The sequence below is a fragment of the Aotus nancymaae genome, unplaced genomic scaffold, assembly GCF_030222135.1.
Source record: "Aotus nancymaae isolate 86718 unplaced genomic scaffold, 86718_ANA_hifiasm-v0.15.2.pri h1tg000051l, whole genome shotgun sequence".
Taxonomy (NCBI): Eukaryota; Metazoa; Chordata; class Mammalia; order Primates; family Aotidae; genus Aotus; species Aotus nancymaae.
The window spans coordinates 22,137,364-22,165,091 of NW_026988465.1; the positions used below are offsets into that span (position 1 = coordinate 22,137,364).

The window sequence follows — 27,728 nt, forward strand, 5'->3', positions numbered from 1 at the left end:
CTTTGGCATCCAAGAACTGGGCTTGAATCCTGCACCTGCCACTTACTGGGTTATGGGACTTTGACCGATGGTTTTGCAAAGTCGGCTTCTAGTTTTCTAGTTTGTAAAATAAAATGTGAGGATTAAATAAGATAATAAATACAAAGTGCTTAGCACAGTGTCTGGAAAACAGTGACAATCAGTGGCCTCCCAGTGCTTCAAAAATTAGCTGTGATTATGAGAGGTTAATATTATTTTTAAAATTCTTCTATTCCCAAAGACAGAGTAATAAGGAGGAGGACCATTAATAAGAAGTAGATTTATAAAAGCAAAAGAGTGACAACAATTGAAAAGTCAATCAGTAGAGGAATGAATAACTAAAATGAGGCATGCATATATATATATATAATTTATTTATTATAATTTAAGTTCTGGAGGACATGTGCAGAACGTGCAGGTTACATAAGTATACGTGTGCCATGGTGGTTTGCTGCATCCATCGCCCTGTTATCTACATTAGGTATTTCTCCTAATGCTATCCCTCCCCAATCCCCCGACCCCTGCTATTCCTCCCCCAGTGCCCCACCCCCGAGGCCCCAGTGTGTGATGTTCCCCTCCCTGTGTCAGTGTGTTATCATTGTTCAACATGCACTTATGAGAACATGCAGTGTTTGGTTTTCTGTTCTTGTGTTAGTTTGCTGAGAATGATGGTTTCCAGTTTCATCCATGTCCCTGCAAAGGACATGAACTCATCCTTTTTTATGGCTGCATAGTATTCCATGGTGTTTTATGTGACACTAAAATGAAGTATATTTAAATGAAGGAAAATCAGTTAAAAAATAAAAACTACATGTAGCAACATGAACAAATCTCAAAATATAATACTGAGTGAAAAAAAGCAAGTTTCAAAAAAGATACACGTGGTATGATGCCATTTATGTAAACTCGAAAACATACAATACTAAACACTTCATGAATACATGTATGTTTGAACACAAAAAACAAACAGGAAGTGTCCAACTGAAATCACGAGAGTACCTCTGGAGAAAGGGGGAAGGAGTGAGACTGTTAGTAGGGGTCAAATGATGCTATTACATTATCTGTGATGCCTTGTATTACTCAAGATTCAACAAATGCTACCAGGCACCTACTGTGCTTCAGGCATTCTTGGAGAGGGTGGGTCCAGCAGTGCGTAAGACAGAAGACCTCTTGCACTCTAGTGTGTGTGTTCCAGTGTACACTGGCAAAGATTCTAACATGTTATCAGGTGGCTCTTCTTAGGAACACAGATATTTGGCATTTGTGAGTAATTTTTATAATCTCTTAGGAATGCCCCCAAAAGTTTACTTAGGAATACTTAAATAAATCACTCTGGTCATGGTAATGACCGATTATCTGGACTTACTACTCTGCAGACACTCTAATAGGAGCCTATGTGAATGACCATATACTTCCACCACCTTTGCTACCTCCTGATGGATAACAATGACAAAGGTGCCAACCAGATCGTAATAGCTTGGGGGTGGAAAGTGACCAACTATGACACATGGAAAGAAACTTTAATGTTTCTTAAAGTAACTCTGAGTTGCTCTGTATGTGTAAGTGTTTGATAAGCATTAGTGCTGCCCCATGGAAGTGTTAAAAAATAGCTGGTTTCCTGACATTCAGAAGCTACCGTTTTCCAGAGCCCAAGAATTCAAATTAAATAAAAACCCAGTGCCACATTCTCCCTCTCCATGTTCTTTATCATGAACCTCACACATAAGGAATGTTTTTTAAAAATATTAATATTAACCTTAATAGAATTCACTGTATCAGAAAAACACAAATGTTTTGCCAGTTATTTTAGACCTCCTTTTAATACAGAACAGAGATGGAGATATAGTAGTCAAAACTGGACCGAATGGGTGAAGGGGAAAAAAGCCAGTTAGAAAAATAAGGAAGTGAAGGGTTTATTTCTAAGCAAAAAAGGGTTTGTTTTTTGCTTTTTTTGCATTTTCTTATTGCTAGCAAAAAAACTGGCAGAGGAGCCTTTTGGCCACTATCTCATCAGTCCTCCCTCAGTCTCCAGAAGAAAAAGCAGCAAACCTACCAGAATTTCAACTACAGTTACCTCGTCAAGTATGTTTATTTTTTAAAATGAGTTTAGAAAGGAAAGAGGGGGTATGTAGGCAGAGATATATTCTTTTTACAAGCTAATGGCCAATAAATTTACTGTAGCATCTTTTAACATGAAAAATTCTGCTTTTTTTAATTTTACTGAGATGAAAATTGTTTTCATGTAATATATAGCACAACACTTTTTGAAACATCTTAAGCAGTGTGTCAAAAATACATGATAGATACATGGGGACTATACAGGATAAATCTGGGTGACACGGGGATGCCTAGAGAGTGACTCAAAAGATCTCCTTTACGTACCCCTCCCTGTCCTGCTACCCCTGGGTAACCCTGGAAAAATACATGATAGATACATGGGACTACACAGGATAAACCTGGGTGACACGGGGGATGCCTAGAGAGTGACTCAAAAGGTTTCCTTTATGTACCCCTCCCCATCCTGCTACCCCTGGTAAACCCTGGGGAAGATAAAATGAACATCTCTTGGGTGGAAAACCTAAGCCAGGATTTCTGTCTTGTTCACCTCTGGATCCCCGAGCCCACAGAAGGCTTGGCTTATAATGGGCCTTCAAGAAGTATGTGTTTGAATGAATGAACTGAATCACACTGCTTTAATCCAGTGCACTCCTCACATTCAGATTCTATAGACTTGTTTAAAAACAAAGTATTACTAGTACGAACCACTGTTGCCGAAAAGTGCATTTAGGCACAAAGATAAAATAGTGAGGATATACTTATTATAAACAGTAGTCCTTTAGACACATTTATTGTCATGAAAAATTTATTCTGATGTCTGTATTTTTCCTATTTCATGTTACATGGACAAAAGCTTCCTCACAGACCCTAGAGGTTCATCTGGCTCTATCACCCAGGCTGGAGTGCAGTGGCTCAATCTCAGCTCACTGTCCAACCTCCACCTCCCGGGTTCAGGCCATCCTCCAACCTCAGTCTCCTGAATAGCTGGGACTACAGATGTGCACCACCACGCCTGGCTAAACTCTGTATTTTTTGTAGAGACGAGGTTTTGCCTTGTTGCCCAGGCTGCTCTCCAATTCCTGAGTTCAAGCAATCCTCTTGCCTTGGCCCCCTAAAGTGCTGGGATTACAGGCATGAGCCGCCGTGCCGGGTCATAATGTCCACCTCCCTAAACAATACACTTTTCGAATGCATACAACCTCCCTTTTTCCCCAACCATTTATTTTGAGCATATTCATTTAGCAAAATTTAAAGGACAAAGACAGTCTAACAAATAGAAGTATATTCTTCACTTAGATTCACCGATTGTTAATGTTTTATCACAAAAAATTACTTCATTTCCTTCATTCTCATCTAACACAAACACAGAAAAAAAATTCTGAACCATTTAAAGGTTGCTGACATCTTGACATTTCTCCCTTAAATACTTCTGCACGAATATCCTAAGGATTATATTTTTACTATATAACCATACATTATTATCAACATCTAAGAAAATTAACAACAATTGGATAATATCTAATATACACACTATAGTCCATATTCAGATGTCCCCAACTGCCCCTCAAGTGCCTTAAAACATCCCCTCCCCTTTTGGGATCTTCCTAGAGAACATACTCATTATACATGGTCATGTCTCTTCAGTCTCCTTCACCTAGTACATCCTCCCTCTGCACTCCCATCCCCACCTTTCTTTTTCATAATACTGACTTTCTCGATGAATCCAGGCCAATTATTTTATAGACTGCCTCACATTCTACGTTTGTCTGATGGTTTCCTCGTAACTAGATTCAGGGAAACATTTTTAGCATGAATGTCACACAGGGGATGCTGTAAACTAAGCTACTGACTGAATCACAACGATTGGCACCGATGTCAGCTTGTTCCACCACTGGTAAGGCTGAGTTTGATCCCGTGATTAAAATGGGGACTTTCCAAATGAGCTCCTTTGTAAAGTACTCATTCCTTTGGTAATTAATAGTAACTTTATGAGGTGATACTTTTAATTCATGTGGGTTTTAAAGCAACTATCGGTAATCCTTGCCTGAATTAATGGATATGACCAGAACTGCAAAATTATACCTTGCTACTTCTTTCATTATTCTTGTATTTATTAGTTGCCATTTCTCTGAAAAGAGAAACATCTTCTTTCTTCAAATCCTGTGTATTGGCATCTCGACGTTTTCTGAGTATTACTATGAACGCATGGATCTCTTCATTATTTCAATGTATCTTAAACTACTAGTCATTATTCTTTTTTGGTGCTCAGAATGTCTCAGTGACATTATTTCAACTGGATTTTCTGAGCTTTGAAATGATCCCATTGGATGTAGAGCCAATCATTGCTTTTGATACAAAATATCCTAGACCTACCTTCCCTGTTTAATGATCTAGATCACAAAAACTAAATACTTACTACTAGATTTTCAGCTCAAGAAGAAAACTGTAATTTTTAACTGACTTATACCCTCAATATCTAGTCAAACAGTATCATCACATCTGTAGTTTTTAAAAAAGTAATTTTTGTGCATTTCCATTTTTAAAAGTCTGAGATGGTATAAATCTCACTGAGAAAAAGAGATACCTAATTCTTCCTAAGATGACTGTTGGACAGCATAAAGTCTTCCTTTGCAAGCCTAGGAAGAAAAGGTATAGGGAAGTCATAACTCAGAGAAAGAGGCAATAAATCGATGGACAAAAGGAGAAACGATATGTAGAGATTTAGTGATGTGCCACATTTCCTACTAAACACAACATTAAATCCAGCCATTCACGCGACACTCATTAACTTTTATATCCAGAGTCTCATTTCACATAAAAGTTAAACTGGCGTCATGACGTTAAAACAAAAATATTTAGGGAGCAGCACTGACGGCACACTATTGTAAAGATCATGACAGAGAACTACTTTGAAATTAAAATGGTTTGTTTCCTTATTTTCCAGATCTGCATAATTTTTTTATACAACAAAAATATTTATCTTCTTAACTTGGTCACGTTTCTCCAGGAAACAGTAAAGATTTCACTTTTTATTCCTCTTAAATCATCTTGCAACTGACACAAAAGTGAAATTTCATATTTGAATGTTCTCCTTAAAAAGTGAATAAAATTTAATACATTTGTCTTACGAGCAGTCCAAAGAATGGAATTCTCTGGCACTGATTTCAAGCAAATATCTTGCCACTGCAACCTGTATGACTCCTGCTGGGCACGGAAGCATGAGGCTTATTACTACAAGGTCAGGTACATATCCTGTAGCGTTATGATTTTTTAACAAGTGGGAAAATTCTTTAATTACTTTATTGTACTCTTAAGCACAATGTTAATTCAATGGTCATAAAAACTTGAATAGCATTTTAATATTTTATTTATTATGAAAATAATAAAGGGGGAAACCCCAATGAGTATTAAACGAGATATTTTAAGTTGGAATCTTGGAAAACGCATGTTAAAATGCAAGACAAAAATTAGGAATTTAAGGGAAGATTTAAATACTCTCCTTTAGAATGGACATCACAGTTCAGTGATATCAACATGAATAATTAAAATTAGCCTAAATTCTTCAGGTAACACCTTTGCCCCCTTCATAAAATATCAGCTTTATAACAATGACAAAAATTAAGTTAACAACAATCCTGCCACCAACAAACACCAGGTTAAATACAATTCATTTTACTGCTTTAACAAACTTGAGGCAAACAAACTACAGGGTGCCAGGTAAAAAGAATGGAGAGTGATCCTAGGGCACGGCGACTCAGGATCCCAGTTACAGAGCTGTGGTTATCGATCAGTCACCAGCAGATCTGGTTTCCCATACGTTTAAATCACAGAGCAACTGGCTCTCCAAGCTTTACTGAGACTGGGTCCTAAAATCCCAACTCTTCAACCTCAAACAGAGCTTCAGGGAAACTCTGAAACCTGCTCCAGCTTGGAAACCAAGATTTTCATCATGCTCAGTTTAACTCCTTTTAATCAACATCCCTTCTCAATGAATTCTAAAGAGATTCTCAAAAGAGTGAATTCTTGAGCTATCTCTCTCTAAATCACAGACCAATTATTCTGATAGCTATTTTTTTATAACTTCGGATCATCAGGCACTCTATTCTACCTATGAGAACATCTGTCGAAAACAACATGCAATATCATTCACTGCTTTTGATTTTTTGTGGCTTTGATTTCGTTTTAAAATGAATTATCGATTTACAGCCAAGGTATAATGAAAAGTTTGGTACATTTTCTATCAAACATATGACTTATATGCCACTAGGGCATTATTTTAGAACAAAACAAAACCGGCTTTCGGAGCATAATGAGTGCAGTCTCTTAGCTGTTGTCTGATTTAATGTTAACTGTAACAAACCCCATAAGCATCTCCCACTGACATTCTCCAACACTGAAAGTTTCAATATCAAATAACTGCATACAGGTGGCCAATTCATTCAGTCACCTAGAGCGAAAGAGGCCACGCAGTGCACGACGAGAAGCATTACGAAGGTTTTCATGGCCACGATGAAGAATACTCTGAAATCTTTTTCAGAAAAAAGTTATTTTGGCCATGCTGAATTGAGTTTGGCATTTGGGGATTGCCACTGAGTACTTGGCTCAAGGGCTGAAGTGGATTTAAAGCTGCTTTCATAGAAAAACCCTGTCTTGATTTGCACGTACCCACCCTACAGCTCGGCTCTGGCTAGACAGTCTTCCGTCTGGACATGGGAAATGATCACATATCCCAGTCTGGATAATCAAACGTTAGATCTAAAACTTGCAGCACTAGTTTCCAGGTTAAGGCTCCGCTCTTGGCCAGCAAGCAGAATAGAGCACCCTTTGGTTGTAGCCTGGGCACTGACCCTTAAGTTTGCTATATTATAACTCCCTCAGGCTTTCCTTCCTCTCAACTCTGTTCACTCCACTTTATCTATTTAATTTCTATTAATTACTAAATCTGCTACCTAAAGTAGCTTCTAGAAGAAGTCAGAAACACATATAAATCCAAGAAATCCATTTATATAAGGCTACATAATCTAGACAAGAATTTATAAAAGAAATCCCTTGCAGTTATATTTGGAGCATGGAAGTAATTTTTTGGTCTAGTTTCCAAGTGTGATTTTTTTCAGAATGAAAGTCAATGTGATTTTCTTCAACATATACATCAAAGGCCAAAGCTAAAAACCATTTATTTTATATTTTGATTTTTTTTTTAAGGGATAGGCTTGTGATAAAGATTTGGCCTCAGTCCTGAGAGATGGGAGAAATCTTAAATATAAATTCCAGTAGTGACAAGAGGTTTCCTCTGAAGCACATTTAGGGAAACAGAGAATCTGACAGGCCCACTTCACTCTCTGAATGTCTACACGTGAGCTAAAGAATGAAGCTTAACTCATCCCAACTTTAACTGATGCTTCTAAACTGTAACAGTACAGTTAGAAATTTAGAATCACTTAATTTACCTGCTGTGAGCTAACCTTAGACGGTCACAAGCACCACGTGGAGTGAGTCATGCCCTAGTTTTCTCCCTCCCTCCACCGACATTTAAGCCACTTCTTTTTGTCATTCCCAAATTTCAGCCCAAGTAATTCCGCTCTACTTCTTCTCTCCTCAGAAAGTCTTTAATCTCAGGGAATATTTGGTTAAACCTAAGATTCTATCAGGCAGGAAGGAAAACTATCAAATTCAAAGTCAGGGCAAGAAGCGCAGCCTGGTAAACCTCAGGGGCTGAATGCGGAAGGATCATGTGTGTTATGCATATGGGCAGATTCCAGAAGCAGAGTCCTCTACCCCAGATCTTTCTGCTGTTTCCATCAGTTCAGGCACCTACAATTCAAGCCATTGCTTGCTCCATAACTGGAGGAAGTATGGATTTGCTACCACAGGTTAGCATCTCCCCCAGTTCCGCTGAGAATAAGAATAAACCTCTATAAAGAATGAATTAGAGGAAGTAAAGATACTAGACACCGAACACTCCGTGTAAGCCCTCAGTGCAAAGGCTCTTTCCCACCACAAATCTCCCCCAGGTCTTCGTTTCCTGTGATTCTGGCCAGCCGGAAGACCACGAATTCCAGAGAGAGAGAATGAGAGTCAGATCATGTGGAGTTGAGCTCTCAGCCGCAGCCAGTCCTTATTAGTAATGTCATGGAGGAAAGTGTGTTAACATCCCTGACTTAGGCTGGGCACGGTGGCTCACGCCTGTAATCCCAGCTACTCGGGAGGCTGAGGCAGGAGAATTGCCTGAACCCAGGAGGTGGAGGTTGCAGTGAGCCGAGATCACACCATTGCACTCCAGCCTGGGTAACAAGAGCGAAACTCCGTCTCAAAAAAAAAAAAAAAAAAAAAAAAAATCCCTGACTTCTAAGAGTCTCATCTGAAAAATGGGTTAAAATAGCTATCACACCTGGCTGCTATGACAAAGCACCAGCCACAGTACGAGGGGAGTTTTAATCTGTTTCTCCTAGGCAACTTGCTGACCTTGGTAATCTATAATGTTCTCATTAATCGACCCTCATCGGTTTAAAGACAACTTTTTCATGCAAAGAATTATTTTCTATAGCTCCCAGATTAATCTGCTACTACTGATATTTATTGATGGCATTAGCTATATAGAAATCAGTAACACATAAGTCCTGTTCTTTCAAGAAGGATGCAAAGAAAAACCATGCAGGTGATTATAATTCAAAGCCAGGAGAAGGGAAACGAACTTTACTGAGCAATTTTGTGCCACGCACTGCTCTAGATACTGGGGATATGTGGTCGACAGCACAAAGTCCCAGCCCGCCAGAAGCTTATACCTTCAAGAGTAAGTAAGATCACTTTAAGTCCTGGTAAGTGCTAAGATAATATAGGATAATTTGAAAGGTGACTGGAAGGCTTCTTTGGCTCAGTGGATCAAGGGCAACTTCTGAGAGAGAAACATTGGAATTGTGACTTAAACAGTGAGAAGACGACCGCCATGGGACAAGTTGGTGTAGAACATTCCAAGCTGAAGGAACGACAGCTGAGATGGGAGCCTGGACAAGTTCTAGGGAAAAGCAAGAAAGCCTCCATCTAGAATCAGATGAGGAGACAGAGACAGAAGGTGGACCATGTAGGACCTTATGCACCACGAGCCTTTTTCTGGGTACAACGGGAAGCTAACAGAGGCTTTGATACCTTAGATGCTGATCTGCTTTCCATTTAGAAAACTCCTCTGGATATTGAGTAGGGGACGGATTGACTGCAGAAGCAACAGTGAAGGCAGGAGTGTGAGTTACAAGCCTGCTTCAACAGTCCAGGCAAGAACGAAACATGCCTTGGAGGAGGGAGGGAAGACAGATTTGGACAGTGAAAGAACTAGAGAGATGGAGAGGCTGACAGGCAGAATTGGGAACAAACGGGTTGAAATAGAAAGTCATAAAGTTGGATGGTGACGCCTTCGGGAGGGAAAGGGGGAACTCAGTGATTCTATTTGGGACATACTATGTCTGAGACACTTTTTGAACAGCTAATTGGGGATGTCGAGTAGAAGTTGAATATATGTATCTATAGTTGAAGGTACATTGAGATAGGTATCATGAATGTGAAAAAAGAACAGGGCTGATGGAGCTGGAAAGGCAACAATCACTTCAGGGAAGGCAGTCTGGTGAGCACATCCGTACTGCGGCTTGACCTGGGCATGGCTGACTCCTGACTCAGACTTGCCTACTGAGCCCCAGAGCTACTCTTGGACATCTCAACCAGGGCCTTGTGAATACCTCAATCTCAATGAACAAAACGGAAGTCACTACTGTTTCTGCAAAACCTAGCTCATCTTACAGCCTCCTCACTTTTGGCGGCTGCTTGCTCCTTAAAAAAAAAAAAACCACGTAAATAACAAACAAACCCTTAAGTGAGATCTACAAGGCTCTAGGGGATAAGGCTCATGCCTTCCCTTCCAGCCTCCCCACCTAACCCTCTCTCCTACCCTTTATTCCTGTTACACCACAATACTATACTAGCTCCTCAAACTGCACTGTTCTGCCTTCACTCCAGAGCTCTATGCTACTCTCCCTACTAAATTTACTTACTCATTTTCCTCCAGCCGCCTCTCACTGTACCAGCAGCTACTCAGGGCCTCGTATGTGCCAGGCATGATGCATAGACCGTTCATCCAGGAAGCCTTCCTTGACAACACCCCTCCCCCGGGGTAAGCTGGATACCACTTCTCTGTGCTTCCGCGGCAACCTGCCTACCTCTCTATCAGAGCAGTTTCCCAGCATGTCTAATTTTTCACTTTACTACTGTATAACCACCTCAGTCTGAAAATGACCCGAGGCCCATATTTAACAGCTTTTTTTTTTTAAATGAGTAAATCAAAGCAATGCAGGAAAAAAATGAAGCCAGAATGATAATACAACAAACTATACTTATTCAGGCACTGCATGCTTTTCATAGGTCAAATGCACATTCAGTTCTGAGCCTCTCAACTGACAATACCAATGTGAGACACAGTTACGGCACAATCCATCGTGTCCATTAAGACGGAAGGCAAACTACTAGAACGTCTACTACTCTTGATAAAGATCTGCAGCCTCACCTGGATATAGCTGTAACAACTGCCCTTTAAGATAAAACAGAGTGACAACAATAGTGGTACAGACAGTGAAGAGTACATATGGTAACAAATTTCATAAGGCTATTTATTAAAGTGGTCCTTCATGAATATCAAGGACATAAGGCAAAAGCACACTTCAGTAAACATGATTCCATGGGAGCCCAAAACAATGGAAAACACGACGCTCCTGTGAAGCAGAGACTCTCCAGGGTACCAAATCCTCTTCTCCTCCTGCATCTCTGCTCAGGCCCTTTCTGGACCTGAACTGTGCAGTGAAGAAAGAATAAGATCAATGCATGAGCTGCTGTGAGCCTAATATTTTCAGAAGGCTGAAACACAGCAGGTAGAGAGAGTTATTATAGATGAAAGTTTCTCAATTTTTTTTATTTGTAAGACATACATGTTACATCACACCTCAATATCCACATACATGTATGTATAACTCAAACATTTGGTATAATATGATACTTATGGATACATTTTGTATAACATGATACTTAGGACACTTAATATGACACAAAGTATTTCATGCTTGGTTTTATGTCAGATCATTTTTCTTTTTTTTAAATCCTGGTTGCAACCATCATACTGATTTTCATGACTCACTAACATGTTGTGACCAAGGGTTTGAAGATGTAACCTGTTCGAATTCAAGCCTTCCTTGACGACCTCATGTCAGTGGTAGACTCAGAGCTTCAAGCATCCAAGCAAATTCAAGTGTGGGATTTACAGAGATGGCAGTTCTATGATCCACCAAAACTAGCTTGCCACTTCTGCCCCTCAACATAGCAAGCCTGCTAGGTGATACAACGGTTCTTTTACCTTCCATTCCTAGCAAGAAGTCAAGAATACCTGGTACACAATGAATGAACAATAAACATTTGTTGAAAAAATGAATGGCCATCTAACCTATTCTTTGCTCAAGGGATATTCTGATAGCTCACTGCTACATAAAACTTCAACATCAAGTACAACTGCCTTGTCTCCTGGGCTCTGTAGAGAGCCAGCAGCCACGTTCTTCCAGATGTTTCTTTTCCCCAACTCCTAAGTAAACAAATCCTCTTTCAGGACTTCCCATTTCCTTCCTCTTTAGACAGGTTCTCTCACATACATATATACAGACAAGAGATACGTCCTTAGTATCTAAAAACACTATTTTCTCCAATTTGAATATTGTTTAAGTCAGAAATTAAAAAGAAATCCTTTCACCCTGCAGGGATTTGATCTCTGATTCCAATCGGAAAACAGTGATAATTTGGAGGATTTTTGACTTAAGAGAAATGTTGTTGACCCAAAAGTCATCATGGTACATTGAAAAGCATGAGGTTTCTAAGGGAGGAAAAGTGAGACTCACTTTAGAGAAATTATTTCACTTACTACTGGCTCTACTGTACTATACCTAGGAGTCATTAAATCTGTGGCTGCTTGTAAATAACTTAATTTGTTTAGACTTCATTTAAACTTTTTTTCTTCTTAAGAGAAGTATACTCCTATGTTATACATACACACACACACACACACACACACACACACACACACAGAACTAATCAATGGAATGGTTTCTGTTTCATAAATCTACAGGTCACTAGAGGCATTTAATATAGTTCATGTTTAGTTTATGATTACAAAGTTACCTTTTATAATGATAATTACATGTCAAAATTGAGTTCATTAAGACTCACCATTTCCAATTAACAAGTCAGATGCCCAGTGTGGGTGCTGGTTTTCGAATACCCTGACTAGTCACAACTGGTTCATGTTTGAAGTTATTTTGTGGAGGAATTTATTTAGTATGTCCCATCTTCTCCCTTAGGAGATTAGCACCTACTGGGAACTTTAGGACTCCCAGTTTTAAACTCCTAAGGGAGTAGGAGCAGGGGATGAAGCCTGTTCTGTCATCTCCAGAGCAAAGCTGTAGGGTTCTTCTCTTTCTAGAAATGACTGCAACAAGGGAGAAATCTCTCTTGGGTGGCCTGTGAGGTCAGTCAGAATGTACCTTAGGCCTTGTTTTAATTCTCTAAAAAAGATGTATGGGTCAGATCTCTGGAAGCTCCCTAGAATAGGGCCTCTGATAGTGGTATTCATGCCAGTTAAAAATTAAAAGATGACCTCTGGATCTTGAGGCAACAATGAACTCTTCAGGGATGGGACATGTGTTCCTGGCATTTTGACAAAGGACTGCAACAAATATTGTTACATTAGAACAGGATCTCCGAGGAAAGAAATAATAGTAATAACAAATAAAACAATTATTATGACCATTTTAGCTGGACTCAGGGAGTGCGCCACAGTTTTTAAATTTAGAATCTGGAAATAAAGGGGATTTAGTCAGTTGCTTTCTACTGGTTAAAAAGTTAACTGTCGGTTTTCAAAAGTCTTATCAATAAGAAAAAGATATTACAGAATAAATTTACAAGAGAAAATTAACAATTACGACTTGAACAACCCCTTGCACATACTTAATACTACTGTAAACTATTTTAAATGAGAGATACTGACTCAACAGTCTGTGCCTGGTAACACGGTGAATAGATTAATAACTGTTGGTACTTAACAGTGAGTCAATTTGTTTAAATTTCTTCTAAAAGATAGTACATTGACCAAGTCAAATAGTCTTTTGCTGAATTTTAGTCTGTATTAAAAAACTTAAAAAATATATATTGAAATTTGAAGTTGAATTTGTTAAGGAAAATAATTGCTATTTTATCACTGAAGACAGGATTCACAAAGATGCATGCTGTAATAATTCAAGCCTTTTAAGATTCCTTTCCTAGGAAATAGCAATAAGCAGACAAATTACTCCTCTGCATGAGTATCTTTTGATTTAAAACTGGTATGGTGCTCATTAAAATAATCGAAAGAGTTATATACAATTAGTGAGCTGGTTATGCCTAAGGAGCAGACACTGGCTCTTCACTCACTTGGCCTACGACTTAAATCCCAAACTTCTGCTATTTTTTTAAAGATGGTATACTATATATGGTGACAAATTAAATATCTAGAGATAACTAATCAGTAGAACTAAAACTGCATCCTTCAATACCCAAGGACCAAAGAGACACCACAGTCCAAAGACACAGTTCAGAATACTGATTTCCTAAAAGCACCCAACTGCAGAACAACAGATGGTCTACGAACAATAAAGATTCTAAAGAAATACATGTTTCAGCATGACATATAAAGCACGTGGTATGAAATGATAAGCAGGATACAGGAAAACTAATTAATCATCGTCACCAACAAAATAACACAGAGAGGCACAGGAGGTCCCAGGGAAGCCCAAAGTGGGCGACTCCATTGCTAACAACTGAGTAACAACTGAGCACAGGAGATACGTGACACAACTGTTTCCAACAACGTTTAAAAACTACAGCCTTCCATTATGATTATACGACACTATGCCTTTTACTCGTGTTTCTGTTCACATGTTCATTTTATCTGGCACTAGTAAGCACCTATTTTACAGAAATCAATGCAGTATAACTAAATTGAATGCGAATTTTAATCCTGATTATAAGAAATACCATAGAAGAAATCCATATACTCATTATAGCAGACTGGTTAAATGTATACTCTGGCAGCAAACTACCTGCCTTGGGTTAACCTTGGGCTACTTACTTTTCTCTCCTTCAGTTTCCTCTTTATTAAACAGAAGATATTAATAAGACCTAATTATTCAGGTTGCTATGAAGATTGAACTGGTTAACAGTCATAAAGAGCTCAGAATAGTGCCTAGCACATCACAGGTATTATATAAGTATTAAATACATGAAGAAGGCGGCTTTTTAAACCATCTGATCTTCTGCCCTAGTGTTAAGGAGATGTCAGACTCTCTGGGGCTAAGAGAGTAGATACAGGCTGAAAAACAATGCAGGTTATTTTAATAGTTTTTATCCTCTTCCTCCCCACTACATCCTACCACTGGAACTAGATTATCTCTTAGTTTCTTCTAGTTAAAACACCATTTATCTTATTGAAAAAAAAAAATCCCTTTTCTGACACTCTGTTTGAAAAGAACAGCCTTTTTCTTTAACTTTATAAAATTAAGTTTAATTAGCAGCTCAGTTATCCCCCAGTAGATAACAGGTCCCAGGAAATCCCTCAGTCATTCTTACTTTGGCCTTCGCTTAGTCAAAGCAAATGTTTTAACAGTTGCTAAGTGATGAATTTCTTTCAAAGTCAATTGTATGGATTATTGTTTCCAACTGCAGGAAGGTAAATGTTAAAACTCAAATTAATGTAAATTTCTACACCTACTATGCCCTTACACCTCCTCTAGTGCAATTATAACTCCTCATTCGTTTTTTGATGAAGAGCTCAGTCTTGTGTTTCTCTGTCACTCCCTCAACACCCAGGGCCCTGCTCCTCACCGCAGGACTCAACATGTGTTCGTCTCAGGAATGGCCCTCCCTGCTTACCTCCTGGGCCGTTTAAGCCAGGTAAAGTCTACTCTCCCAACTTGGCTTGTCCTGAGAGTTGGGTTCAAAGAGATCTACATCTCCTCCTTCCTCTTTAGACATCATGGCAACGTGAATTTTTTCATAATGGAAGCTGCCTCATGGGGGCTGTGCCTGTTGCTACAGGGCTGTTCCTTAGCTTCTCATGGTAGTCTTCCAACTGCATTTTTAAAAATTTTCCCTTTCCCCCACCCTCATCTCACTCACTTAAAAAACAAAACAAAACAAAAAACCACCTTTTTCTTCCTTTCACAAAACTAAACCAAATTAATTAAACAAAAAACCTTACTTCCAAACAAAGCTTACACAACTTAAAACCACTGTTACAGCAGCTGAGCCGATCTTTCATAACCCAACATTTCCTCATTCCAAACCATATCATCTATAAACCCGATAAAACACATTTCACTAGCTTGTGTTTCCTTTTCCAATTTACACGTGACCAAATAAATCTGGCAGGAAACGTGATATGTGGAGTGAATTTCAAATTTTTAATTCAAATCTATTTCCTATTATTCATTTTCTTTTAGGGCTAGGTCTAAGGGCTTTCCAGAACAATTATGCTATGATAACACAGTGCTTTTAGGCTAGTTTAAGAGCTTTCCAGAACAATTATCCTATGATAACACAGTGTCCAACTTCTAACGCCTCAAAATGCAAACAAACTCAACCTACTTACAAAATACAAATTTTACAATGAGCTGGACAACCAAGTTTTTAAAAACTAGACAATTTCCTCCACACAGATTAAATACACCTGCAGATTTATATAATTATATAGAAAATTATTTTTCAGCTTTATTTAGTATCATTAGAATGTTGTTCGAAATCTTGGATTATACATTAGGCTTTCTTTGCTGTTCTCCTTGTAAAGGACAGGACTTTCCATGGAGAACACTCAAATTATTCACAGACTTTAAAACATGTAACAGTGGCTTATAAATAAATAAACTTCTTAACATACTACATTCTCTCCCAGGCTAGAAAAGTAATATTGGCCATATCAGATCCTTGGTTTTCAAAGTTAAAACAACTACTATTCCTTAACAATGGCTTCATCTAAAAATTACTAAAATTAAAAGCTAATGTAGAAACATTTGGACATATAAGTAAGCAAAACTTAGTCTTACCACCACCTTCTCAGATGATCAGGAATTACTAAGAAGTAAACATTTTAGTAAAACATAAACATATTGAACACAGAGGATGACACGGGCACATACAGTTGTTTCATGGTAAACTGAGAAGTAGCTATGCTGATCAGTATAAATTTTTAAAATAATAGAATTCAGATAAAATTTTCCTCAGAGTGAAAAGGTATTAACAACCTAAATAGTCTAGTTACAGGGCCAGATGGATATGCTACGGCAAAGTTAAAAAATGGGTAAGGAATTAAGGCCCCCAGTTAGGTAAACATTACAGTGTGCATTCTATCTTCTAAAGTACATCCAATCAGATTAATGAAACAGAATCTCATCTAAACGGAAGCCCAAATTTAAGGGTTTGTCAAAAAATTGTGTAACAAAAGAAAACTGGTAAGACCACGAGTCACCCTATACATATATATATATACATTTTTGATTTGAAAAAGTCTTTCCCCACATTTTTAATGGCTTATTTATAATTTCATTTGAAGATATTTCCCTGTCACGAAAACTTTTAAGAGTTTTTTAACCTATTTCTCCTAATTAATAATTTCCCCACTGTGGCTACAGGGTCTTAAGGGGGCTGAAACTTCAGCTTTGTTCACTTCACTAGCAGCCTCTTCAGGATGTTTCTGAAAGAATTGTCTGGGCGTGAAAGAGTGTTTTGTTTAGTCTGATTTCAAAAGGTTAGATTTGTTTGTTTGTTTATTTTTTAAAACAATGGCACAGTCCAGTGAACAGGGTAACGGTGACGTCAGAGGATGTCTTACCATACAGGTATCCAGATCTTCCAAACGCTCTATCTCTGTTAGCTCCTCCACTGTGATGATGGAGCGTTTAACTGGCTTCTCCTCAGCCAGCTCGATCTCTAAGGATTCTTGTTGAGGAACCGTCTTGCCACGTCTGCTGAAATGGTCAGCCTAGAAGGTCGAGACGTGTACAAGGAGAAATTAAAGCAGAGAGACGGGAAGTGCTGGCTACCTGAATTCCTGAAGCCGTCTTCCACAAGATGGCGCAGTGGAGCACAACGTTGGCGAGTGCTAAGAACAATTCTTAATATATTCAAAGTACTGTAACTTCTTTTATTATCTTTCTTTGGAGGACAGCGTGTTTTAAGCAATAAATTATAAATCTCTTTTGGTAAATAAAGAGACAACTTGGTACTGTTCTTTTTATTAATTTTATTTGATATCTCCTTTGAAGAAATTTCCTTCTATATCTGGTACTTAAAAAGTATCTGAGAGTAATAGAGTAATAAAACAATTCCAACTTTCATTATTTTTTATTATTATTATTTTTTTTGAGACAGAGCCTTGCTCTGTTGCCCAGGTTGGAGTGCAGTGGTGTGATCTCGGCTCACTGCAACCTCCACCTCCCGGGTTCTAGCGATTCTCCTGCCTCAGCCTCCTGAGTAGCTAGGCCTACAGGCACGCGCCACCACACCTGGCTAATTTTTTTGTATTTTTAGTAGAGACAGGGTTTCACCGTGCTCGCCAGGATGGTCTTGATCTCTTGACCTCGCAATCCGCCCACCTCGGCCTCCCAAAGTGCTGGGATTACAGGCATGAGCCACTGCGCCTAACCTTTCATTACTCTTAAAGGTCTGAAAGGAAGGATATTACTGGCAAAATTTTAATTACCGCTAGCTTTCACTGTTTTCATATAATGAATACCATATTTGATATGCTTTCTTAATTTCCAGTGTTATACTTGAGGTAAACATAAAATTAAATAAGAAGTAGAATAAGCTTGGCTGAAATTAATAAACTTCAGTGCTGAGCTGATTTGACACCAGGAACTTAGATTTAATTCTTTTGAAACAATGAGAACCAGTTGGCAAGTCCATGGAAGCTTTGAGAACACTGACAAACTTACGTTGGAGCAAATGGTATCTGAAAGTCATTGTAAACAAAGTTTCATATTGAAGACAGTATTTCCTTCACATGGCACGTAATCTCTTTCCTTATAATCTAAAGCAGCACTATTAACATTCAAATGAAGCTTTAACCAAAAGGGCATTCAGTAAATTTGTTTCTCATTTAAAAAATAATCAATTTTTTCTGAGTAAGTTCTTTAAGAAAGAACAAAACAAAAAAGTGAAAAATGCAAACTTTCAGTGTAGTACTCACGTGCAGATTTCTGTTAGTACCGTAGCTAGTATTTGTGCCGTAAGTAAGCATTTTAAGGCCATTCCTGGAGCTCTGGTATCAGTAAACTGTTTCTAAAAACAGTTTATTTTAAAAGAATGCTCTACGCCAGGCGCGGTGGCTCACACCTGTAATCCCAACACTTTGGGAGGCCGAGGCAGTCACTTGAGGTCAGGAGTTTGAGACCAGCCTGGCCAACATGCATGGTGAAACCCCACCTCTACCAAAAATACAAAAGTCATCTGCGCATGGTGGTACACCCCTGTAGTCCCAGTTACTCAGGAGGCTGAGGTGGAAGAATCACTTGAACCTGGGAGGTGGAGGTTGCAGACAGCTGAGATTGTGCCACTGCACTCTGGCCTGGGTGACAGAGCAAGCAAGACTCCATCTCTAAATAAATAGGTGGATGCTCTATTGATTTTGTTTGGACTTATTTAGAAAAAGAAAAGGCTCAATTAAGACCTCTAAACAATAATGCAGCTCTTCACCGTGCCAGGAAATAGAGAACAGTGTTTCTTACATTCAATGTGGTGATAAACTGGTTTTTCATATTTCCAATTTAGCACAAACCAATGTACTGTTAAAATATAGTAAAAAAGAAAAATTGGAAAAATGACATGTGTTTGGATACTGTGGCCATGTCAAACTGCTCAAGAAGCTACTGGATGCTTCCTCTGGGGAAGCATCCCCTAGTGGGCCACCTCGGGTCCACAGGCAGCATTTGAGTAGTGCTACCAGAGATGTCTGTCTTGTCTTTCAGATTTTTAGAAGACAGTCTTACACATTTTTCTCCAGTGAATTTTTCAAAACACGCATTTTGTCTGCTTCATGTTGAAGCCGTTCCTGCTCCTCTCATTCCAGGATTCTCTAGTGTCACCCAACAATTCAATGCCATAAAACTGCTATCTCCATCCCACACAGTTAAGAAAACATTGAAGAATTTTTTTTTTTTTTTTTTTTTAAGACAGAGGCCAGGCGTGGTGGCTCATGGCTGTAATCCCGCCACTTTGGGAGGCCCAGGCAGGCGGACCTACCTGAGCCCAGGAGTTTGAGACCAGCCTGGGCAATATGGTGAAACCCTGTCCCTACTAAGATACAAAAAATTAGCCGGGTGTGGCAGTGTGCACCTGTAGTCCCAGCTACTCGGGAGGCTGAGGCAGGAGAATCGCTTTAACTCAGGAGGAGGAGGCTGCAGAGCCGAGATCATGCCGTTGCACTCTAACCTGAGCGACAGAACTTATTTTCTTGCAGGAAACATTGTTATAACTTTCCTACACTGCATCATATTGAGACGTAAGATATAACCAGTTACAAAAGCTTCATCTGTGCCTCAAAGGACTTCCTGAAGTTTGTGAAACACTGAGTTTCTGATACCCTTTTTCATATGCACTGATATTGGGAGGTAAAGTCCCCTACCTTGATGCAGAACCAGTCTCTAGATGAAGGAAATATTTTTTCACCTTGGTTATATCCAAGGCAATCGTTGGACAGTCAGCAACTATCCATCACTAAATTATGCCCATTTTATTCTTGCACTTTCTTTGGAATTCAAATATTTTTTATTTTCTCCCTTGTTTTTAGAACAGTCCATTATCAAATAATCATATTAGAGAGCAACAAAATGAGCAATGACAATTAAAATGTGAATTTCACACCTCAGTCTCAACATCTCTTCCCGAAACTTTTGACCTTTATTATAAATGAACAATAAGATTTCTGGATACAATCACTTCTGCTTTCCCCTGCCATTCCCTCTAGCAGTTTTAACATGCTCCAGAATGGCTAGAAGCAACATAGAAGAGAAAGGAAAATCAAGATCACAAACCATAAAGCTGTAATGGTGTGAAATGTACAAAACAAATCACATCCCCACACTGGAAGCCATCCTGCCTCATAGCAGAGATGAAGCAGGAGGTCCTGCTTGGGATGTGCACAGCACTCACCAGTTTATGATGGCAATGTGAGAGTGCATCCAGGATTTCGTCCACAATTCGATCAGACAGGAAGGAGGCCACTGTCAACTTTACTTCACTATGTGAAAATCAAAAGGACAGAGTAGCATTTTAATTTGTGCAAGGGGAGAAAAAAAATCATTCACCTTTGCTGCTATACTGATAAGGTCAACTGTGATTCCACTTCTGTCTTTGAAAGTGGAATATCAGAATGTGTGAACAGGACTAAGGATTTCCAAAAATAAACCTTAAACACTGCCATAAACACACAAGTAATAGACTTTCTTTACCAATTTCAACCTCGCTCTGCAATTTCAAAACTCAAGATTTAATGCTGGAAATGAAAAACATCTGGATAAAGACGAAGTTAATGGGAACCACATGTCCCATGTGGGGAGGAACAATTCACCCATTGACATAAAGGAAAACAAACCTGGGCTGGAGTGAATTAAAACAAACCTAGTCTGGTTGTTAAGTCTTAGTTACTGCTTTTAGTATGCATATCACCAACCCTTTTAACAAGCTTTTCACCAATCAAATGATACCATACCTGCTTCTGCTTTGACTGGCCATGCTACTTTGAATATTACAAAATCACCTACCCTTATCTTTTATGAAGAGAGGTCGCTAAAATTTTCAGTTCTAGTGCCTGTTGCCAGACCTCAGAAAGTTGTCCACACAGCAGAAAAGTGGTTTGTTGTTTTTACTAATAAACAGACTCAGTCACTAAGGTTCTGTCAGATGGCTGGTATTTTTGTTTGCATTTTAGCAATCGGGGGGTATTCCCAAGAATTCAACTTCCATGTGTGTTCTCAGTCTTGAGTATCTTAATGCAGATATGTACAAATGTACATTAAGTACAATACATTTAAATATGTGAGAGAAATACATACCTGGATTCCAATACCGTCTCATAAGCTAACGTTGAAAATGTATTTGTGTAACATGGAAAAAATCTTGCCAACCTAAAGGCAGTAATTTGCATGGAGATTTCTCTGCCCAGGGAGATTTCTGAATAGAAGTACTTACTATTCTTTGGCTTAACAGGATTTATCATGGGCTAAAGATCAAAATACATTTCTTTAAATTCTGCCCCTGAAACAGGGAATTACTACCTATTTGCTTTTTCTGATACTTCACTATTCCCCAGAGGTATCTACTGATAAGATTCACCCAGGTCTCATATGAAAATACAGGTTACTGAGTCCCACCCCAAACTTTCAGAGTCACCTGAAATTTAACTACTTCCTCTGCTTCTCTTTAGGCATGCTTGGAAATTATACTTCCTCATAAAACTATAGGTTCAATAGTTTCTCTTTCTCTCCTTCTCTCTGAAAGTGGGGAGGAGCGGTTTATCTATTCCAAATTGTAGCAACAAAAAGGATAGCGTCTTAAAAATGTACTTATTTTTTAATATCTCAGGATCATTCTATCATTTTGCTATTGAATACTATACTTCCTTACTGGTTAAGCTTCCAGTTTGCAAAACTTTTAGAGGAAAAGAGTCAACTTAACCTGCTCATGCAAACATGTATATTGTAAGAATGTATGCATACATTTCATTCTATCAGTGTTCAGTATAATGCATTGTAAGAGGAGTTAATGGACATAAAATTGATTCATTGATGTGTGTTCTATACTGCTCAACTTGCAGAATTTGCCCATTTTCAAAGGAAATTATCCTATTTGACAGAATTTGATACTCAAGCAAATCTATCAGAATATGATCTATTAGTGGCTGAAACCATTATTATGAAGGAATAGTGACCAATACATTATTAATTTTAATAAAATTAAATACAGGTTTTATTAAGGATTTCAAGTTACACACTTCAAATTTCTAGAATGGAATGGAATCATTATTTTCTCCTCAATATTTAGGCACCTCTGACAAAAAATTCTGAAACCACAAGTTATAAGAATATGTAAGCATACCTAGTGAAGAGCTAGAGTTCATAAAGTCACTAATCTGTGGGGTCCCATAAACCCTCTAGAAGTCTTTTTAAAAATTCCTCAAGTCCTTCCAATTGTCTTACAGGTCAGCTGAGTAGGAATTAGGGGCTTAGTAAAATAAATTAAAAACCAACCAAACAAACAAAAAAAACCCAAAGAACCAGACCTGAGATTATTCAGTTACTGCAGAATTTCTAAATTCTCAAAGTTCTATCATCTGGATTTAAAGTCATAAGCCTTTGATATCTAGTTAATGATAATACAGTTTATGGTTTATTTTGTTTTCGACTCATTTTTCTCATGGATTGTCATTTAGCTACATCACTGTGTGTTAGCACCAGCCCCAGCTCTATAGACAGGAGCTATTATTTCTGCTACATCTAAATCTTTATCAATATTCAAAAATGGTTAAAAGGGAAAATTTAAAAATGTTTCTGAACTTAAGTTTTTAGTTATCTGAAACATTATGAGAATTAGCTGAGCTATAATGTAACTCTGGTGACGGACCAAGAGTCTCCATGTAAAAATTCAGAAAAGTCTATCAGTAATCACGGCTTCTATATATTTATATCTTGTCATATTTTTCAAACTTTTCCAAACAGAAATCTATGTAAATACTGCAAAGACACCATTAATACACAGAACCACCAAAAAAACCCAGAAGGAAAATATGGTAAAGTCAAGGTGGGCCTCTGCCTATTTATAGGCTGTGCATTTGTTCAGTGTATGGTGGTAAAAAGCAGACTGATCTCAAATCTTCAAGCTAGTGATTTATAAAGGTGACAGACAAACTTCAGAAACAGAAAACAGGGATTACAAACATGTACCCCCTTTTAAATATAAAACCCTTAAACAGAGCACATAATTCTATATCCTTAAGTAATGCAGGCATATACGTGATCGCCTTATTTTGGAAATGTATAAAACCTATGGATTTATGCACAGTTTTATTTATATACAGTTTCTGCCTGTTAAACATGCCTAAACACATTATATATGGATATAGCCAACAATAACCCTCTTTACAGCTGCCTCAACTGCATTCACAGAAACTGCAGCTCCTAGGTTTATTAACATTATAAACCTACCTAATTTTGTTAAGGATATCAATTCCAGACTGCTCCAACAGGACATTTTTAACAAAGGTACGTGGAATAGAAATCTTTTCGGTGCTGGCATGAATCAAGTCTTGCCGAATGTGGGCTTTTTTCATCACATTGGGACAAAGATTCTCGGCAGCATCAACCATGGACTCAAGCAACGCCTGCAATGCAGCACAAGTGAAGGGGAGGGATGATGACACTGCAGCCGAGGCGCCCGCCATAAAACTGAAAGGTGGTTCTATGTGACACGGCGCCCTCAGAGAACAGGGGCACAATGGATTCCCAGAGCGCAGCCAAGAATTCAGAGCTGTCCCGGGGTGACTTGCGACTGCTGGATGATCATTGATCTCTGGTAATCACTTTAAATCAGACACTTGGCAGAACCAGGCAAGCTTCACGCTGGCATCTGAAGTGCTATGGTGTGGCAGCTGTACTTAACACCAAGCCAGTAATTAGATTAAAAATTACAAATATCAAGACTTTATACACCCACTTACCACAAGAAATTGTTTTCCCTGGTACTAGAAAATAAAGTCACAGATATCCCTAGAAAATAGATTTGAATGCTTTTGAGATTTTGCAAATCACAGAAACCCCAAATTAGAGTGAACCATTCAATTGCTCTATCAAAGTGGCCGTAGCAGAAAAATCACAGAAACGACTATCAACTTTACTCTTAAAAGAAACACTTTAGTGTTAGGTACGATATTAATTATTATGACAACAATAAACAACATGAAAAATAACAGAAACATTAACAGCACTTTAGAGACTGCAGTAATAATACCAGTCAAAACATATTCATACAGCACTTTAGAGTTGAAACGTGTTTCTGCACATTTTATCCTTCCAACGCCTGTGAAGATGGGTAGGGCAGCTCTTCATGTGATCACCACTGAAGAACTGAGCTAAGGGAAGTTAAATAATTTGTCTGAGATGGGTGATATGGCTGCAAAGTGTGGAAAAGGCACCAGTGCTAGTGTGAGACCTAAATTTGAAATCTAGCTGAGTGACACTGGACAAAGTTACTGACCTCTCCATTTTACTTTCCTTGCCCAAAAAATGACAATAAAAAAGTTTTCACCTCAGGATTATTGAGGATAAAAAATATTACATGTGTTTATAACGTGTTCCGAAGAGTGTGTAGCACACAGTAAAAGCTCAGTATATTGCAGGTATTAAAAGCTCAATATATCACAGACATTATTATTAATCTGATTTCAAAGACTGTTCTTAATAAGAAACACAGTTTTTGAAAGTGAAGTTCGGATCCTATTAATGGCCCAGTGTGAACAAAGCAATGAAGCACTATTATCGAAAGACTAATACAGTGGTCTGTCTGCTCACATATTAAAATGCAAAGCACTATCCCACCAGTAAAATTTCTCATCGCAGTGCAGGATAAGCAGTAGAGTAGCAGGTTGTTTATAAGGATCATGTGGAAAACCGGGAGGGAGGCAGCCATGTGAAAAGTTTCCAAAAGCCTTTCCTATTTTGACAGTGCTCTGTCCCCATTATAATTCTGGTAGAATAATCACCGAATTAGTATATTTTCCAAGAAAGCTCCTATACCAACCATCTGCAAGAGATACAAATAAGTCAGTTTAAGGCAAACTAGTTTCCTCTTTGACACTGAAATAAGCATATTTTCTTCTAGATGGAATGATGGTCCGGCACTCCTGATATGAACAACCTCAGGTATCAATACTCTGTTTTAATTCTGTCATGTCCTTCAACATAGCAGTCACTTTCTGAAAGGTCCCCCTGTATGACACTGCTAATTCAGTTCGAACGAACTCCAGACCTAAAGAAAAGAGGCCTGGCTTCCAATGTAAACTCTGGCATGAAATTTCTGTGGAATGGTAAATGAGTCGTGTTCAGTGAATAATCTTTGCAGATCTCTGCATTCTGATCTGTAAAATTATTTAAGGTCTCTTTCTGCTCCATGATCACATAACTTTGACCCTATAAAAAGGAATTTCAGCCTGCCTCAGGCATTCAATTAATTCAATAAATATTTTGCAGTTAGTTCCTTACTACCACCGCTATCCCAACAGTACAATACAGCACTGTAAAAGTAACTTCATCCAGGATTTCCTTTGATCTACATAACAACTCTGCAGGTGAAGGGAGACTAGATGAGGGCACTGGGCTCACAGGAGTTGAGTGACTTGTTTGAGGTCGCTCAGCTGGTCCCTGGAGTTGGTGAGATGGGGACTCATGTCTTCTGTTTCCTACTCTTGCCTCCTACTCTATCCATCCTCATCTAATGGCCCCCATCAGTGTCCAAAGGAATGTACCTTTCGTCTCTGCTTCATTACCTATAAGTTTGTTCCCTTGTTCTCTTAGGTAAACAGTATCTAAGGCTGCCAGGGTGAACTTTGTAGTGGCAGGGCTGGGAGAGAGATGAGAGAGGATGGCAGCCTTTCCTTCATGCCCCATGGAGCTCTGCACGCCAGATCCTGTTCAACATCCATCCTTCCAATGGCTTCAAACTGTATTCCAATGAGTCTCAACCAAATGTTTACCTACAATCACCTATACGATACATATGATATAATACACATACAATACAGCCTAGGAAACCTTTCTACCTGAATATTCTGCCATGGAAAGGTCAGCTGCAACATGCTGTCCTCCCCTCTCCACTCAAACAGTAACAGCGACAACAGCAAAAATCAACCTTTCTTGCTAAGTGCTTTACTGTGAAGAATGGTACCCAACTAGGTGAGAAATGTGTACGTCTCACTAGACTCTACCTGCCTCAACCCCTTCCACCACATCTATCTCCAAACATGCTAGATTTATTCCTAGATACTTCCTCAAAAGCAGAAATATGTCAAAATTATCACTCTTTAGCACAGAATAAAAATCCCTGAAGTAGCTGGTAGATGCTGAGCTTGCCAGCCCATTTCTCGCCATATCTCTGTATTTCCTTTGTAACTATTCATAATCCAATCATAGTTGCAGTTTTCCTATGATCCAGGCTCTGTTTCCATGCTTTGTGCACTGTTTTCTTGGCCTAGATTCCTCCATTTTCCCCCCTGAGCCAGGATAAAACATCTCTACTCCTCTATACTCAGCTCAGTAATTTTCTTTCAGAAGACCTTCTTCCCCTACTCTCTTCACACTCCAACCTCTATTTGATGACGTGCACTCTTTTGTAATGCCGTAACTGTGGGAACCTCAGTGATCAAAAATAAAATAAAATGCTCAAGAAGTTAGTGACTTTTACCCATTTTTGGGTCAAGACACTCCTTTGAGAATCTAAACACTCATTCAGAAAAATTTATATGCGATTTTAATAGAATCCTGGAAGTTCAGAGAGCTAGAGTTATCAGACTCCAGAAACAGAGTTTGAACCTGGTGGCAATTGTGAAGTCCCACCTTACATCCTCAGGGCCTGGCATGTTTCTTAAAACATTTAAGGCCGGGCGCGGTGGCTCAAGCCTGTAATCCCAGCACTTTGGGAGGCCGAGGCGGGTGGATCACGAGGTCAAGAGATCGAGACCATCCTGGTCAACATGGTGAAACCCCGTCTCTACTAATACAAAAAATTAGCTGGGCACGGTGGCGCGTGCCTGTAATCCCAGCTACTCAGGAGGCTGAGGCAGGAGAATTGCCTGAACCCAGGAGGCGGAGGTTGCGGTGAGCCGAGATCGCGCCATTGCGCTCCAGCCTGGGTATCAAGAGCGAAACTCCGTCTCAAAAAAAAAAAAAAAAAAAAAAAACATTTAAAAAGTATTACAGGTCCAAGGACTTGCTGAGTATGGGTACTGTATAGTCGATCTCTTCTGTACTAAACTTCAGTGCTACCTGTGTCATTTCTAACATTTGAATATATGAATGGCTCCATTTCTGGGATCTGTTTTTTTGGTTCATCTACCTCTGCATATTGTTCTAATTATCCTAAGTCTTAACATGTAGCAGAATGAGACTACCAACCTTCTTGTTCTTCTTTACATGTGTCTGGGCTCTTCTTGAGTACTGCTTTTCCATATGTTTAGAATCCGCTTCGTCTAGTTCTATTAAAAACTTATCAGAATGTCTACTATAATTATCAAATAACAGACAAACTTGGGGAAAAACTGACAACTGTAACAATAACTTTTCCTACCCATAAACATGTCATATATTTTTGTTTTAGAATTTCTTTAAAGTCTCTCAATAAACTTTCTCCAGTGAGGCGTTAGAGATTTCTGTGAATTATTTCCTAGGTGCTTTAGATTTTTCTGTTACTATTTTATTATTATTATTTTGAGATTAAGTCTCACTGTTGCCCAGGATGAAATGCAGTGGCGTGATGTCAGTTCACTGTAACCTCCACCTCTG

At 38.7% G+C, this 27,728-nt stretch overlaps 1 protein-coding gene across 9 annotated transcripts in view; it reads right to left on the reverse strand.

The window, feature by feature from the left end:
* CARMIL1 (capping protein regulator and myosin 1 linker 1) overlaps positions 1-27,728 on the reverse strand; it is a 342,171-nt gene that overhangs the window by 48,661 nt on the left and 265,782 nt on the right. For all 9 annotated transcript variants that reach the window (XM_064363059.1, XM_064363058.1, XM_064363055.1 and 6 more), the window contains exons 27-29: positions 23,382-23,557; positions 20,332-20,419; positions 17,012-17,161 (exon numbers count right to left, since the gene is read on the reverse strand). In XM_064363059.1, the coding sequence (XP_064219129.1) occupies positions 17,012-17,161; positions 20,332-20,419; positions 23,382-23,557 (414 nt within the window). The remainder of the gene's footprint in view (positions 1-17,011; positions 17,162-20,331; positions 20,420-23,381; positions 23,558-27,728) is intronic.